The sequence below is a fragment of the Photinus pyralis genome, unplaced genomic scaffold, assembly GCF_008802855.1.
Source record: "Photinus pyralis isolate 1611_PpyrPB1 unplaced genomic scaffold, Ppyr1.3 Ppyr1.4_LG7, whole genome shotgun sequence".
In the NCBI taxonomy this organism is placed as follows: Eukaryota; Metazoa; Arthropoda; class Insecta; order Coleoptera; family Lampyridae; genus Photinus; species Photinus pyralis.
The window spans coordinates 22,813,864-22,831,321 of NW_022170738.1; the positions used below are offsets into that span (position 1 = coordinate 22,813,864).

A 17,458-nucleotide genomic window follows, 5' to 3' on the forward strand; every position below is an offset into this window, starting at 1 on the left:
GGCTAGAACGTCTGTTTCAAAAACAGCATCTCAGGAAATAGTTCGTTGCCCCCCCTCTCCACCTTGAGACTTCCAGGACCAGGACCCTGAAAGTAGTTCAAAACCCCAGAAGTGGGTCCGGACGGACATACAGACGGGCGGACGGACAGACAAAACGCAAAAAATAACACATTCGTTTAATTTTAAAAAAATGCGCTAAAATACATCTAAAGAATGTCATTCGCGCCGCGACAGTGCAGAGTTCGAAAAAAAAAGTGTGGCCTGTGAGGTGGAGTGCGATGCATCACTTGTGAAAATTCTCCCTTCAATTTTCAGAGAAAACCACTACAACTTTACAATCGGAGGACAACTATGACTGATATGTATAAATAACTGTCACCGATTTTTACTGAATGAGACTGAGCCGGAACGGCAACGGAACTGAGACGTGATTCATATGTGTGGAATGATCTTAAGCTTAACTCTACGTTATGGATGAACAGTCGGACCAGGGAGAGTAAATTCGCTATGAGGAACCTACATTTTTAGGACCATCGTGTTTCATTCCTCCGTCATCCCTGATTACAGGGACGTCGGGGGCGGATAACAATCGGTCGGTGGGGATTAATTAAAGCACACAAAATAAAGTACACTGTGCAAATGCATCATTCTCCGTCATCGACACCCTTCGCGTCCACCACCTCAATCAATGGGATTGTTTGATATGATACAGTTATTTTGATTTTTAAATTTAATAGTTGGCGATTTTAGCGCCCCCTTTTGAACGACGCCACCTGCTCCACCAATAGCTACGCCACTGATTATGGAAGTGTACACGATTTTTAGACGCGGATGCTCCTCGTTTTCTTTCAAGTGTTTAAATAAAAATGTGTGTACAATGAATAATGCCCCCACCCCCAAATTTTTATGGACCCACATCGGATTTATGGCTCAGTGGTAGAGCATTGGGTTATAAATCCGGAGGTCGGGTGTTCGAACCTGCGTTGAGGTGAATTTTTCATCTGTGGCGGAGATGGAAATTACCTTAGACCAGTTCCGAGCATTCTACCGGCTACTCCGAATTAGGTTTTCCTGCAGTTTTCCTAATGCGTAAGGTAAATACCGGAGTAGTATAGGCCAACTTAAGACCTTCTGCAGAGGCACCTCTAAATAGCATTATGCGGGTCACTCTGTAATTGGCCGCATGCCTGTTGAGGGCCCAAAACAAGAGAGGGAATAAATAAATGGCTACCCATATACAGATTATCATTCAAGCTACGTGCCTGCTAGCTTCTATAGTTTGCGAGAAACGATTTTGAATACAAACATCAAGCCAAACATCCATGTTGTCGCCCTGGCCACCAAATTCATACTTATTTGAGAGATATTAGGTCAATTCTCTGTTCTTTGGACTCAGTTTCATGTCAAACCAAAAATCGAAAATAGGTGCATTCCACTAAAACGCACAACTTTTATGTGATCATTTAAAATCCATCCAAATAACTTCCAATAAATTAAATCCATCCCAAGTGGGGAATTATACTTGCAAAAGAGCGCCTATAATAAAACTTCGTTTCGGTTCATTGTTTTCCCCGACCTTCACCTACTTCAATCTCATTGCAAACGTCTACTTTGTCACGCCAAAATTGCGCTAGGAGAACGGAAATCACAAATCCCACTTAGTTCATTAAGCAAAGTTTTGCGTGCCACAAATTCATTCCCGAAAAAATTACCAATTATGTTACATAAACATTTCTACGACCTCCCATTACGTTCGCTCACCTCTCAGTTTTACAACTTTTGTTATACGATTGAATGTAATCACGCAATTTCGTTTCTCTAAAAACGAAAGCTTCTCTGTCGGTCGTCATTAGAGGACTATCGGAAATGGGTCTCGTTTATGGATCAACGGCCCGCAATTTCAAATATTTTGGTGGTATTGGTGGCAGACTACGAAGCCCTCTCTTGCGTCTCGCAGTAACAAATGGCGGCGGTTCGCGTTAGCACTGCTGTTTGAAAACTGTCAGCGTAGATGGCGCACGCTTTGTTTTCGTTCTCAAATAAAAAACTGTGCAATGTTGGTGGCCTAACAATTCTCTCAATGAAAAGTAATCGTCTCATTTATTTCGCCTTGTTGTACAGCGAGAATTTTAATTTAAATTCTCTAAAGCGTTTGTTGCCAATAAAATTACATTATACTAGGATTAAAGGAATTTCGTCATTTAATCACTGAAATTAAAGGTAGTGAAAAGTGAGAGAAATACCTTTGAAATTCGAGCATCTCCAAACTTCGCAATACATTTTCCAATATAACTTCCTAAAGGAAACTCGGCCTTACTGAAACTGTTTGAAATGTAAATTTTCAATTCCGCTTGTGACGTTTGTGTTAATGTTTTCCTGTTGCGCCGATATTTTTTTTTATTCATTTACTTCGGCTTTTGTTTATTAAAAATGACATGGTGTCAGGAACAGCAAGTCAAGCGCTAGTTTCTTTTACAACTTTGCCTCGTGATTTCTATTCTATTCTACGTTTTTTCTTCAATCTTATGAGCCGTATGACGTCATTACTTCTAAATGGAGTTTTTGGTCGTTCAAATAAATCCAGCAACGGCTGTGACCGAAGCCAAAGATGAATCGAAAAAGATATTAGCAATGCACGTTTGCCCGTCTGTCTGTCCGTCTATCCGTGATCCATTGAAGGTCCTGCTGAGTTTAGGAGTAGGTCAAAAATCATGAATGTTCAGTCATTTATTGGGTATTTCCATACTTCACTAGATCGATTTGGATTCTCAGATCCGTGATAGTTTTGTACTGTTATAACTGTCCGTCCGTCCGTGCGCGCATAACCCTTTTTAAAAGCGACCGATCGTGTTGAAATTTGAAGTAGACCAATATTGAGTTACATCATTGAGTAATTAAATATTCACTCAACTGTTTCTGTTACATGCAGCTCGGTCAACACGAACTTCATGTAAATCGGGAACGGCAAATTGTAGTCTAGGACCAATTCAAATAATCCGATACAACTGAATACCGAACGATCCTCGAGATCTTCACGCATCCATGATAATACTGAGAATCTTTCAGGGTTCCTTTATAATTTGTATCAGTTTATTCTACATGTCAAGCAGGTTTTTCAATGAAAACTGCATCGACACACAAAAACTTACTTAATCCTAACCTCCTATGTGCATACATTTAAGTGAAGGGAAGTTAATCGTTAGATAGAATTAACGGTCACATTAAAAAACCGGCACTAAAACAACGTGAAAATTATCTGCCAAAAATGTATCCAGCGTTTGGAAAAAATGTAACGATTGTGGTCGAGAGACAATACACGGCAGCGATAAAACACAAGGAAATACTTCTATACAACACATATAAGTACACGACCCCAAAAAAACACAAATTTTGAACATGGAAAACGACGCCGATTATGTCATGATCAGCACACTAATTTTTTTGGAAAATCCACGTACTCGTCAAACTTTTAGACAGTACGGACAGTACCTACTACAATTGATTTGTTCGTGTCTATTTCGGTTTGTCCAGCGTTTTGAGATACATTCGCGCGATCGTGGTTTTGGTAAGATATCTTCATAAGACGTTGCTAGTGGAAGTGCAATAGACTGAGCCTAAATTTTCCGTTTTCTCTTACATTGCATCTACAATAACTTGTGCGTATTATTTTTCGTAGTGTTGTCAAACTAGTTGTTAGTCGTATATGAACCCCAAACACCGTTGGCATCAGTGGCACCAGGCATGGGCATTATACTTTTTCATAATCAGCGATAGTCATTTACTGAAGAGACCAAAGAATCACACGATTCCGATGAATCAAAACGATCTGAAAAAACGGATCCATCAGAAAAACTCGATCGAGCTGTAGAATCTGATACATCTGGAATTTTGGTAGGTTTGGCGAATGCTAAATATTCGAAGAACCCAAGGAGAAGATGAATTGAAGGAACTCAAAGAAAACGAATACCCGATGCTCGATAAATTCCAGAGAGGGTTTATCTAAATAATTCAAATAGTCCGTAGAATAAGAAAATCTAAAAAGTCGAAGAAACTGAAGAATCGTATGAATTGGCAAAATCCAAAGAACCTATAAAATCTAATTGAAAAATTGCAAAATACACCCAATCTGAAAGTGAACAATTCGGAAAGTATATAAAAATTTAAATAAACTAAAAAAACATAGAAAACGAGCTCCTGGGTATGGCTAGAGCATGTGCAAAAACCAAATTTTAAACCTGATGTTAGTTTTGCTTTTATTTAAAAATTAAAGTGTATATGTATGAAATTTCATTTAATTGCTTCCATAAATAAGAAAGTTGGCAATTCGGTTTATAAATGGTCAAGATGCGAAAAGGGCACTGTGAATGTTGATCGATTAGGCTCAATTTTTGGAATTGCGTTTTATATGGCTAAAGCTATACGTATTGAATTTCATGCAATTCGGTTCATAACTCACGGAGATGTCAAAAGGGCCTTCCTTATTTTTTGAGCTACATTGCCAATTCACGAACTCCGATCTACAAATTTGATAAAGAATCCATCTACTAAATGTTATCGTAATTGGTCCATTCGTTATCGAGATATCGTGCTAACGGACGGACAGACGGACATCGCAAAATTTTAAACTCGCTAGGAGCTCGTTAATAACCTGAAGAAACTGATGAATCGGATTCGAAGGATCCAAAAACTGAAAAACGTTTATAGCTTCCGATATTTAGAACAAGCGAGGTAAACCATTGTCATTGTGAATAAAAGAATAAGCAACATGGTAATCAATTGCGTGCAATTTATACGCATTAATACCCACAATCAGCTTAAAAAATATAAATATATAGGACCACATACGAGAAATATTTTATTTATTGTAATTATTTTATTTATTTTATTTATTTTATTTATTTTATTTATTTTATTTATTTTATTTATTTTATTTATTTTATTTATTTTATTTATTTTATTTATTTTATATTTTATTATTTTTATTTATTTTATTATTTATTTATTTTATTTATTTTATTTATTATTTATTTTATTTATTTTATTTATTTTATTTTATTTTATTTATTTTATTTATTTTATTTATTTTATTTATTTTATTTATTTTATTTATTTTATTTATTTTATTTATTTTATTTATTTTATTTATTTTCTAATTTGCGGTGTCTGTCCGTCTGTCCGTTATCACGATATCTCGATAATGAATGGATTCTTTATCAAATTTGTAGATCGGAGTTCGTGAATTGGCAATGTAGCCCAAAAAATAAGGAAGGCCCTTTTGACATCTCCGTGAGTTATGAACCGAATTGCATGAAATTCAATATGCGTATAGCTTTAGCCATATAAAACGCAATTCCAAAAATTGAGCCTAATCGATCAACCTTCACAGTGCCCTTTTCGCATCTCGACCATTTATAAACCGAATTGCAAACTTTCTTATTTATGAAGAATGAAATTTGATACATAGCCACTTGGAATAAAAGCAAATATAACTCCAGTTTCAAAATTGGGTTTTGCGCATGCGCAGTGCCAACCTCGGTGCCAACTTTCTTATTTATGGAGGCATTTAAATGAAATTTGATACACAGCCACTTGGAATAAAAGCAAATGTAGCGCCATTTTCCAAATTTGGTTTTGTGTAGGATGTGCAGTGCCAACTTTCTTATTTATGGAAGCAATTAAATGAAATTTCATACATATACACTTTAAAATTTAAATAAAAGCAAAACTAACGTCGGGTTTAAAATTTGGTTTTGCCGAGGGTTTTGCACATGTTATAGTCATACCCAGGAGCTCGTTTTCTATATTTGTTTAGTTTATTTTTAAGTTAGTTCTATCCGAAGTTTTCCACATATGATGAAAGATACTACATAAACACTGCATAAAGCGCAGTTGCAATACTTTGATATAATATTAAAGCGATAAGTTTAGACAGGATCGAGAACCAACCATAATCGACTGAATTGAGCACAGGGAGAAAAGAACAAACACAGATTAAAACGTAAGAAATAGAAGGGGTTCTAAAAACATTGATAAGCGGGAAGCAAGAAGAGATCACATTGAATCGAAGTATTGAAATGGGCGAGAAATATTGGAAACATATGGCTGCTTATGTAGCTTTTGGCTGACTGTCTCCTTCTTGGTTCCAAGTGCAACCTCTTTTGGGTAGCGTTTTGTTTCAAGGTGTCTGTCTCATTAAGGAGGCCGTTATCCTGCTCGAAAACGCGCAGTATCTTCGTTGTATCACACTCTGTGAATACTTGGAAGAGCATCTCAAAACCAGTGTAATATGAGACCTCCCCAGGATTAAATGAGGCGGTTAATATGGCTACGGTCTTGACCTTTCCGCTTTTGTCCCTTGAGTCCCTTCCCCAACGATGAATACGCTTTCGTAAGGGAGGCTAGAAACAGAAGTTTCTCTTACGGCAATGGAATCAACAGCGGCTTTATGGCTCAGTGGTAGAGCGTTGGGGTATAAATCCGGAGGTCGGGTGTTCGAACCTGGGTTGAGGTGAATTTTTCATCTGTGGCAGAGATGGAAATTACCTTAGACCAGTTCCGAGCATTCTACCGGCTACTCCGAATTAGGTTTTCCTGCAGTTTTCCTAATTCGTAAGGTAAATACCGGAGTAGTACAGAACAACTTAAGACCTTCTGCAGAGGCACCTCTAAAAAAAGCATTATGCGGGTCACTCTGTAATTGGGCACATGCCTGTTGAGGGCCCAGAACAAGAGAGGGATAATAAATAAATAAAAAAAAAAAAATAAAACAGCGATTCATTAAAAACTATGTCACAGTATCCCAAGAATCAATATCAAGGGTCAGCCGTTTTGATAATCCTCAGGTTAACCGTCAAAAACGAGGGTTACATTTTACCCGTAGTGACTGATGAAAGTAGTTACAATAGCTTTCACTGAATCATTGCGGCGCCACTGCACTTTGTGGAAGTAAGAAAACTCCAGCAACCACCACGAATGAATCGGGGCATGTTTTCCACGACAGCTCGCCTTTACGCGTCCCCTCTTCGGAGTGGGGAGCCGACTAATATTTGAGGTGTTCCTAAAGAGAGTCAACCTTTTAGTCTTGTTGGAGAAAGTGTCAATTTTTGGAGAGCCGTCGGAACTATTGGACCTAAAAAATTTGAGATGGGCTCAAATTGCAGGGAATTTAGTCTCTGTTAAAAAAGGTGCGTTTCACTCGCATCTGTTTGTGATTTTTGTCCCAAAAACTGAAAAAAGTTTGCATATTTTTAGACATATAAGGACGAAACGCTTTTGGGCAGATGCGCGAGTGGAATCTGTGTTAGTCACAGCAATTTTTTTAAATATTAATTGCAGTCTGTTAGCTATTACGAGTATCTCATGGACATTTATGGGTAGTGCGGTGGATAGTGCGGATGCACACAAGTGTTGCAATGTTGCAATGTTGTCTCTAAAGTGAGCACAAGTGTAAAAGGAAAGTCAAAGACATTTATTAATTACAATGCTCAAACATACTAAGATTATCTGATCAAAGCTGGCCCTAAAACGGTATCAATGAACTTGTACAGATCTTCGCATTTCTGCCTTGAGTTTACGTGCGAACTGGAAGCCCAGATGATCCACCCGTCAATTTTGAGCTCCTGAAGGGTAGATATGGAATTCACTATGGTTTCCTAAAATTCTTTTTTAATACCAGAGAATGGATGTATAGATGTGTTTACCTTTGATAAAAACTCATTGTTGCTTGGATCTAGAAGTGTGTAGTACGGCACGACAGTGCGCCGTTTTTCGTCTTTTACTCCGTCTCTAACTCGTTGGGCCTCTTTAACTCTTCCTTTAAGCCAGTCTTTCCACTGATCTTGTGTGGCTTTACCTTCTCCATATACATATAGCGATGGGTTTAGTGTATCGCTGGCTGAGAATAACCAGTTTGTGCTTAAAAATAACTATGTAAGCCACTAATTTCTCGATATCGAAGCTTACTTATCGTTTTGGGCCTCGAGGTGAGCGCCGCACGTGTCCTGCATCTGGTGATTGAAACAGTGTGGAAATCCGTAGTAACCCCATGTAGCATCTGGCCTCAACCTTTGCGCTAGAAGTATCGAACTCTCCATGAACTTCCGGCCATGAAGTTCGAACCTTCTTCTCGCTTCAGCTTTAATTTGTGCCGTGGACCATGACGGATGCCTTTTCTTTTCGATTTTTTCGGAGAGCTGCCGGTATTTGTTGAGTGCGCCGAAATTTTGATCGTAGACCGGTCTCCAGTGCTCAAAGTCTATGATACCCATGCCTGAAGCAAATGATTGCGTGGTTTTAAGATTTTAATATACGTCGTACCTGCGAAGTGAACATCGGGAATTGAACGGTTAATAGTCGCTTCAAAAAGTCGAAGATGTTCAGTTAGATTTGCTTCTTGAGGGACGCCACCATTTGTTAAATTTCCATCCGATTTGATTTCGGGAAACGACCCTGGGTGGTAGAGAATGGTCATTTGATCGCCCTGAAATACGTCGTTTTTATTCTGGAGAATATTGTATTTCTCTCCAAGTTTTTCAAATCCTAGTTTGTGACCAGCGCATTGGAATGTTGGCATATTCCAGAAGGTCTTAAACGGATTTACTTTTACATTTCTTGCATGACTAAAAAAGACAAAAAAATAGTTCCCTTATTAAGATTGTACATTAGCTAATACCTGTCTTGCGCCAACGCAGTATAAAACAACAACACCAGAACTTTGAAGAACATTTTTTAGGAGGACTTTTTCCTCGGTGTCTGTTGCTTATATACCGGCCAGCGTACGACGTATCAACTATCAGCGCGAGATAATTCGGATAATTGAGACACGTAGCATTTTATGGGTGCATTGCGTTATTAATCTAATCAGTTTTTCGATCCCTTTCACCTGCAAAATCCTCCTGTCATCGAAGTACAGGTCGAACGAAGTACGAGGACAGTTTGATAAGTCAAGTGCTTTTCCCGCGCAATACCTTTAAATTCAGCACTGCGATCAAAATGGTTCATGAGATCTGAGTATTTAACCACCGTTTGACATTCTCCTTCTCTAGCTATACTTCTTGCAGAATGACCGAGATGAGAATGAGACAAATGAAATCGCTTAGTATATCTGGTTTTTGCATTGGGTCTCTTTCTATCAATTCTTTCGCATAGACTTTGTGATGTTTCACGATGTATACTCCCACGTCGGTCGGTACGCCACTGTTGATTCATTTCTCACGATGTATAGAGTTGAACATCTTACCTCCACGTTGGTTACGGCAGTGATATTGATTTTTTTATTTTAGTTGTTCCTTAGGTTAGGTATAGCTGGTTGCAGAAAACTTACTTTTTTTGCTTTGCCTATTATGTATTATATGGTAAATAAATAGTGTGGTATTGGTATATCCAAAACTTAATTTGGGTAGATTTATGACAAGAAAAATTGGGAACGTTGTGCTCAAATAAAGCGCCAATTTGAATATCCCCGCATAATCAAAATCGATACGTTACCTAAATTATATCTTTAAATCTATAAATATTGTCATGCAGCGTCTTTATTTATGATGCAAACGTTATAGGTTACAATTTAAACAATGTAAACAACTCCATGTAAGTTTCGTAACTGCAAAATCTTCCTTAAATCAATACAAAATTGGAAGAATGAAAATCCTAATGATCAATTCAACTATAATGCACCCTCAAAGTTTTAGGCGCAAACGATATACATATATAACGAACTTGTTCAGAGAAACGCAAACGCAATTCGGTTTAAGTACATATAAAATATTAACAAACTAACCTCATCTTATCTATAACGACGACAAAAGCAGGATTAATTACAACGAAGGCCTCCTTCCCAATGTTACATCCTTTTCACTGCAATCTTCATAAAATACGTGTAAAATGACTGCTTTTTCATACATGAAATGGAAACGTTAAGTAAATCAACTGCAATCATTCTTCTAAACTCGCCGATGGCTGTTGAACATCTGTTCCACACTTTGATCTATCGTTGATGTGTATGGAAAAGGACACGCGGAACGATATTTAGCACTTTTTCCACTTAATATTAAATAATTTAAAGGCACACGTAAAATGTGCTGCAAGCTCGTCTTGCGTTCTTGACGCGTCTCTCTCGCACGAATGCGAATGCGCGCACTCGTCTCGTTTACCCGCGAAACCAAATTCGTTTAAATATAAATTACAAATGAAAAATATACCTATACACTGTAACGTTTAGTATTGCAAATTGTTATATACATGGCAATTCAAAAATATATATTCAGGTACCATCTCAGCTCCTGAACGCATGGTATTACATACTAACGGAAATGCTCTTATTATCAGTTTATTATTTATTTTTGATTCCTTCCTTTAAAAAAATATAAATGATGAATATCTTTTTCAGAAACTAATCGAGTGCATTTCTGGGGTAAGTGTAAATTTGAACCGATTCGTAGATCTACAGCAATACAGTAGGTACCAAGCTGCTGAGAAGGCAGATCCTTTAGCCAAGATTTCAAGAAAACCTGGGAATGTATACATGAAAATGAGCTCATCAGATTGGATGATGAAATGCACCTGTTTTGTGGTTTTTTGGTATTTTTTTTGAATTACCGTGTATATAGAATCGTTGCGGGGTAAATTACAATGTATTTATCATTAGAATATTCGTTCAATTTGAATATTAATTTACATTTATATTGGGGTTTTTCAGTTAGGAAGATTACATGGAATTGTTTACTTTATTTAAAGTGTAACCTATACCTAACGCTTACATCATAAATAAAGCAGACTATGTATTACCTGCGTTTGACAGTATGTTTTGATTTAAAGTTATAATTCAGGCAACGTACCGATTTTGATCTGGCTGCCAATATTCAAATTGGCATTTTATCTGAGGCCGAGCTCAACGTTCCCAAATGTTCTTATCATATTTCTACCCAAATTAAGTTTTGGATATACCACCACCACAATATTTCCTTACTACAAAAATACATAACAAGTGTATTTGCATAGGTAAGAAAAAAAGATACGTTCATGCAACGAGTTACTAATATAAGGAGCAACTAGAAGTCAACGAGTCAGTGAGAAAAATTATCATCATTGGCGTAACCAAGGTGGAGACATTTTCACACTATACACTCTGAAACTTCACAGTATTCAGTAATAGGACGAACCTATAACTTTCTGAAAATGACTGAAAATTATGGAAAGGGGCTAAAAATCTGCGAAAGGCGTTAGAAACCTTTGGAAAGCACTTTTTCAGAGCATTCGAATATTCCCAGCACTCACTCAAAGCATTTGGGCTATGTCAAGAATTATTTAGGGCCCTACCTAAGCTAGAATGAAGGTAAATGAAACGTATAGCAATCAACTAACTACATCTAAACTAAACGGACTAACAGAGGAAATACATAGATGGCGACTTTTTGAAGAGGCCATGAACCGTTTTCTCCCGGATGTACACTTCGCAGGTAGAACTCAAATTAAAATCTTAAAGCTCGGAAATAGTTTTCTTAAGGTATAGCTGTCATCGATTTTGATCACTGGAGGTCGGTCTACAAAATTTCGCCAAATTCACCATATACAGAATATCATGGCCGTTTGGTTATGGAAAATTCTATACTACTTTTAGCGCAAATATTGCGGCAAATTTCGTCACACTTTCAGTTACCCCATACAGGAGACGTGCAGCACTCGACTTGAGGCCCAAAACTACAAGCAAGCTTCGTTACCCAGCACTTTGTGGATTAACAGAAGTTATGTTTAAGTACAAACTGGTTATTCTCAGCCAACGACACACTAAACCCACCGTTATATGTACAGGGTGTCTCATTAATAATGGTCACAGGCCATATCTATGGAACCGTTAATTGCACAGCTTCGGGAAAAAAATTTTGTTAACAAAAGTGGCCAAGAGAAATCGGTGGAAATTATTTTCAAGTGTCTAGCTTTGCCGCTAGAGGGCGTACGATTCATGGTTAAGTAGAAAAATTATTTTTTTCCTAAAATATACCTAACAAACTTGCATAAATAATACATGCATAGCAATCTTGTATCAATTTTGCATCATTTTGATGCAGCACGTATTGCTCTAGCTCATACAATATGAGGGGTGGAGGAAGGGGAACATCTTTCTAAGGAATTGAATGTAACTTCGGTTTAGGTTAACAGATTTTCACATAATAGGTCTTGATGGAAAGAGCTCTCTTCGTGGAATCAGATTTTACATGAATAGAGTCTTTTTAGTAAATGTGATGAGTGGTAGAGGGCGCGGTGTGACATTAACATAAACTTTGCAGGTTTTTTGAAAATTTCAAATGGAACGATATGATATTATCAAATAAGATGAAAAAGTGAGAATAGCAGTGAAAACCGCATTTTGATATCTGTTTTCTAAGAAGGCAGAGATATTGCGAAAATACAAACATTCACACGCATTTTAATTGCAATATTTATATTCATCCAGGTTGAATTTGAAACAAATGAACACATAGCAACCGATAATTATGTCAAAGTGAATGAGGCGACACAACACTCAATCTAAATTTTTAAATTATGAGCAACAAAAAAATTATTCAAACTTTAAATCAGAGAAATATGAATTAAGTATAATAAAAGAAATAATAATTATAATTAACGTAAATGTTCGATGTATGCCATCATTTTCAATACAAAGACGAGTCTCTGCTGAGTAGAGACAACAGTTGCTTCAACTTCAGTCATGGCTATGAATTACATTTCTAATTCTCGCCACCACTGATAAAGTTTAATATAATAATTATATCGTTCCATTTGAAATTTTCAAAAAAATCTGCCAAGTTTATGTTAATGTCACATCGCGCCCTCTACCACTCAACATATTTACTAAAAAGATTCTACTAATGTAAAATCTTATTCTATTATGAGAAAATCTGTTAGCCTAATCCGAAGTTACATTCAATTCCCTAAAGAGATTTTCCCCTTCCCCCACCCCTCATATTTTATGAGCTAGAGCAATATGTGCTGCATCATGCAAAATTGATACAAGATTGATATGCATGTATTTTTTATGTAAGTTTGGTAGGTATACTTTAAGAAAAAAGTCATGAACTATAATGGTACGCCGTCTAGCGGCGAAGCTAGAAATTTGAAAATAATTTCCAGCAATTTCTCTTGGCCCCTTTTGTCGACAAAACTTTTTTCCCGAAGCTGTGCAATTAATGGTTCCCTAGACATGGCCTGTGACCATTATAAATGGACACCGTGTACATGGGGTAAGTAATGCCACACCAGATTAGCGGAAAGGGAAGAGTTGTGGAGGTACAACGGACTAAAATGCCAAAAAAGTGCACTATTGTAGCGCACTGTACACTTAAGATCCAGACACCAAGGCGTTTTTATCAGAGGCAAATGTTTGAACCCCATTGTCTGCTAATAAAAAAGAGTTAGGAAACCATATTAAATAGGTACTTCCCTTCTGCAGAAATGTCAAAATTTGTATCGTTTATATGTATCATTGTTCATCGATACCGTTTTTGGGCCGGCTTTAATATTCCCTTTTTTAATGTTTTATTGACAAGCGTAAGTGTACCAATCACATTAGCGCGATAATAATAATAATAATTATTAATATATTATATTTCTTTGAACGTATTGGCTGCTGACGAAACCAGATAAATCGCAGATCAATATTTATAAAAAAGGAATATTTGAGTACGCCGCCTAGCTTTTTGGAAGAAAAGCTCAGGCTTAAAAAAACAGCTTTCTTAATTGCACCGGACACACAAGACTGGTTGGGTGAAGTTATTAATTAACTGAAGAATTTTTGTAAATACATATTAGCTTTTATCACATGGACATTTATTAATTACAATGTTAGATCAATTAATTAATTAAAGCTGGCCCAAAAACGGTATCAATGAACTTATACAGATCTTCACATTTCTGTTTTGAGTTTACATGCGAACTGGAAACCCAAATTATCAACCCGTCAATTTTCAGATCCCGAAGGGTAGATATGGAATTTACTATGGTTTCCTAGAACTCTTTTTTATTACCAGAAAATGGGTGTATTTGATCGTTTACCTTTGATAAAAACTCATCGGTAGTTGGATCTAGAAGTGTGTAGTACGGTACGACAGTGCGCCGTTTTTCGTCTTTTACTCCGTCTCTAACTCGTTGCGCCTCCTTAACTCTTCCTTTAATCCAATCTTTCCACTGATCTTGTGTGGCTTTATCTTCTCCATATACATATAGCGCTGGGTTGATGGTGTCGCAGGCTGAGAATAACCAGGTTGTGCTTAAATAAAACTATGTATGCCGCTAATTGCTCGATGACGAAACCTACTTATCGTTTTGGGCCTCGATGTTTGCGCCGCACGTGTCCAGCATCTTGTGATTAAAACAGTGTGGAAATCCGTAGTAACCCCACGTAGCTTTTGGCCTTAACGTTCGTGCTAGTAGCACAGACTTCTCCATGAACATCCGGCCATGAAGTTCGAATCTTCTCCGGGCTTCAGCTTTAATTTCTGCTGTAGACCATGAAGGATGCAGTTTCTTTTCAATTTCTTCGGAAAGCTCACGATATTTGTTGAGTGTACCGAAATTTTGATTGTAGACCGGTCTCCAGTGCTCAAAGTCTATGATACCCATGCCTGAACAAACATTGCGGGGTTTTAAGATTTCAATGTACGTCGTACCTGCGAAGTGAACATCGGGAATTGACCGATTAAAGGTTTCTTCAAAAAGTTGAAGATGTTCCGTCAAATTTGCTTCTTGAGGGACGCCACCATTTGTTAAATTTCCATCCGATTTGATTTCGGGAAACGACCCTGGGTGGTAGAGAATGGTCATTTGATCGCCCTGAAATACATCGTTTTTATTCTGGAGAATATTGTATTTCTCTCCAAGTTTTTCAAATCCTAGTTTGTAACGTGCACATTGGAATGTTGGCATATTCCAATAGCTCGTAAACGTATTTGCTTTTCCCTCATGGCTAAAAAACACACAAAAATAGTTCTCTTATTAAAGCGTGCAATGGTTAATACCTGTCTTGCGCCAACACAGGGCAAAAAATCAATACCAGAACTTTGAAAAACATTTTTAGGACTACTTCTGTGTCTGGTGATTATATACCGGCGTGCGACGTATCAAAACGAGATAATTCAGATAATTGACACACGCAAAAATTTATCAGTTCCTTGTGTTATGTAATCCAATAAGTTTTTCGATCCTTCAGTCATTGTGACAGAAAAACTAGAAATCAATATCAAGTCGTAAATAGCTATTTGTGTATTAAGAGCGCAAAATGATATATTGTCGATTGAAAGAGACAGTTGACGCGCGACGAAGGAGCGCGGCAATCTCTTGAAATCGACAATCAATTTGCGCTCGAATTACACACAAGATTTTTTCTACAATCGATCAGTTCACATATTTCCACAAATTTAAATTTTTCACTCACATCATTTTAATCTTATGCCCAAATGAAAGATGTCATTTACTCGTTGTCATTGGATACTCTGAGCAATGCATATTTGATTTATAGTTAATAATTGGGAGAGCGAGCGTTTTTTCTATTTTGTCGCTTATAAGCGACAAAGTGACATTCCTCGAAAAAGATGACGTTTGCGTTGTCAAATACGAGCGCAAATGCCTACTTTGGATATCGATTGTAGAAAAAACTACTTGAATGATAGAAGTATACAAACGTCTTTCCAACAGACATGGACCCGATCAATTCTGGATTTTTGTATTAAATGGCGATGTTCAATTTTTAGAATAAAAATAGCATCGCTCTTGAATTAGTTTAGATATAGCTGATTTCATGAACGATAGTTCTTCAAGCCTAAAAAACATACTTGTCTCAATAGCAATTATGATCAGTGTGAAATCGCCCAGCATTTGAGTATTTGGAATGGCTAGAAAAAGTCAAGAAGGTCATGTTACACGTTCCCTTCCCATATTAAAATGTATGTACATTGTCGTGCGCCAACGCTGTGTAAAACAACACCAGAACTTTGTTGTCTGAACAGAAGTTGCGATCACGGTGAAAATCGTCCATGAAATCGGTGTATTTACCCACTTTTTGACATTCTCTAGCTATATTTCTTCTTGCAGAATGGCCTAGATGAGAATGAAAGATATGCCCTTAGTAGATCTCGTCCATTTGTCCAAGCTACTAAAGTCAAGTCTTTGCATTGGGTCTCTTTCCGTCACTTCTTCTGTGTTACCTCCACGAGGGTACCCCACTGTTTATTGATTTCTTACGATGTGTAGGGTTGAAAATGTTACCTCCATGTTGGTTACGTTAATGATGTTGATTTTTCTTACTAAGACTCGTTGACTTGTAGTTGCTCCTTAGGTTATTAACTCTATCCTAAACACATGGTATATTTTGAGGAGCGGATAAACATCATAACAAATACCAACGTTACCAAATTTAACCATCTGATTAATGATATGTTAGATAGATTTGTGGTTATGTTTCTTCGTCTTTATCAGCTTGATGTTTAAGTCTCGTAAGTCTCGTTTTGTGTGGTTTAAATTTTGAAAGTGTTTGAAGTTCAAGTGTACCGTATTACACAGTACCTTTCAATTAAGAAACTTGCTTTTTTGATTAATTAGGTTAAGGTGGAACTTTATACTATTAATACTCGAATCATAATACTTGACTTTTTATTTATGTGTAGATCATGTATTGCATTTGCTTTGTTGACCGTCTATTAAAAATTTTTGAATGTTGTAAATGTATGATTTTTTAAGTGGCAAATTTTTAATTTTTTTAACACAGATATGTTAGTTATTCCAGTTTATTTTAATGTAAGTAGTTGCAAACTATTCAATGCCTTCAATTTCTTGAGCAATAACATCTAACTACTAGTTTGACAGCAGGACAGCACAAAGTAAATAAGGTAAGTACCTACAACGTCCTTGGTACCTACCTATTAGTCAGTAGTATTGACCGAATTAGAAAAGTGGTCACTATGGAAATTCCTCAATATCTTTATTAAGAGCCACATGTAAGAACTATTAAAAAAGCGCACAGCATTTTAAGCTTGCATTATTCCTCTTAAAATAATTGAAAAGGTCCACACGCATTATCAGTATCAGTGTATAATAAAATCATTCAAGTTAATAATTCATTATTTAAACTTAAAAAGTAAATAACCACAAAATATTCTTTCGGTTAATCCAGTTAATCCCACCTTGTTTACTTCCTCTGTTCTAACCTAAAATTTGACGGCAACAAAACAGTTAGTAAATGTGGCAACGTTGGTATTCGTTATGATATTTATCCGCTCGTATATTTTGCTCTTACTATGAGGTTATTCTTTTTTTAGTGAACTGTTATATACAATTACCATCCTGTTCAGTGGCGTAGCGAGGGGGGGGGCGAGGGGGGCGGTCCGCCCCGGGCTCGAAAGCTGAGGGGGCCCAATCCGCCCCTACTATGTAAGTAGTAAATGTATAATAGGTAATAAAAAATAAAAAAAAA

At 36.9% G+C, this 17,458-nt stretch overlaps 3 protein-coding genes across 8 annotated transcripts in view; 1 reads left to right on the plus strand and 2 right to left on the minus strand.

Annotated features, from left to right (window-relative positions):
- LOC116177400 overlaps positions 1 to 17,458 on the plus strand; it is a 271,284-nt gene that overhangs the window by 185,751 nt on the left and 68,075 nt on the right. The window contains exons 3-4 of one of the 6 annotated variants that reach the window (XM_031496374.1): positions 10,385 to 10,408; positions 10,456 to 10,894. The exons of 4 other annotated variants lie outside the window; for them this stretch is intronic. In XM_031496374.1, coding sequence (XP_031352234.1) covers positions 10,385 to 10,408; positions 10,456 to 10,487 — 56 coding nt within the window. In that variant the 3' untranslated portion in view covers positions 10,488 to 10,894. Of the gene's footprint in view, positions 1 to 10,384; positions 10,897 to 17,458 lie in introns of those variants that run through there. One more of the 6 variants, XM_031496373.1, reaches the window with a different exon arrangement.
- Positions 7,448 to 9,086, minus strand: LOC116177401 (hyaluronidase-like). The gene is made up of 6 exons (XM_031496375.1): positions 9,022 to 9,086; positions 8,672 to 8,966; positions 8,317 to 8,618; positions 7,963 to 8,269; positions 7,701 to 7,914; positions 7,448 to 7,652 (listed from the first exon to the last, which is right to left on the minus strand). Exons 2-6 carry the CDS (start codon positions 8,722 to 8,724, stop codon positions 7,500 to 7,502), a joined length of 1,029 nt encoding a protein of 342 aa, XP_031352235.1. The 5' UTR covers positions 8,725 to 8,966; positions 9,022 to 9,086; the 3' UTR covers positions 7,448 to 7,499.
- Positions 13,762 to 15,459, minus strand: LOC116177402 (hyaluronidase-like). The gene is made up of 6 exons (XM_031496376.1): positions 15,425 to 15,459; positions 15,009 to 15,216; positions 14,661 to 14,956; positions 14,309 to 14,615; positions 14,047 to 14,260; positions 13,762 to 13,998 (listed from the first exon to the last, which is right to left on the minus strand). The coding sequence occupies exons 2-6, from the start codon at positions 15,059 to 15,061 to the stop codon at positions 13,846 to 13,848; spliced, it is 1,023 nt and encodes a 340-aa protein (XP_031352236.1). The 5' UTR covers positions 15,062 to 15,216; positions 15,425 to 15,459; the 3' UTR covers positions 13,762 to 13,845.

Excerpts from the sequence above, each read along its gene's own strand:
- LOC116177401 (XM_031496375.1), bottom strand. The coding sequence starts at position 8,724 with ATGTTCTTCAAAGTTCTGGTGTTGTTGTTTTATACTGCGTTGGCGCAA. Across the intron at positions 8,619-8,671 it reads ACTGCGTTGGCGCAAGACAG|TCATGCAAGAAATGTAAAAG; the intron begins GTATTAGCTAAT and ends TGTCTTTTTTAG. Across the intron at positions 7,653-7,700 it reads ACAATGAGTTTTTATCAAAG|GAAACCATAGTGAATTCCAT; the intron begins GTAAACACATCT and ends AAAGAATTTTAG.
- LOC116177402 (XM_031496376.1), bottom strand. The coding sequence starts at position 15,061 with ATGTTTTTCAAAGTTCTGGTATTGATTTTTTGCCCTGTGTTGGCGCAA. Across the intron at positions 14,616-14,660 it reads TCCCGATGTTCACTTCGCAG|GCATGGGTATCATAGACTTT; the intron begins GTACGACGTACA and ends ATGTTTGTTCAG. Across the intron at positions 13,999-14,046 it reads CCGATGAGTTTTTATCAAAG|GAAACCATAGTAAATTCCAT; the intron begins GTAAACGATCAA and ends AAAGAGTTCTAG.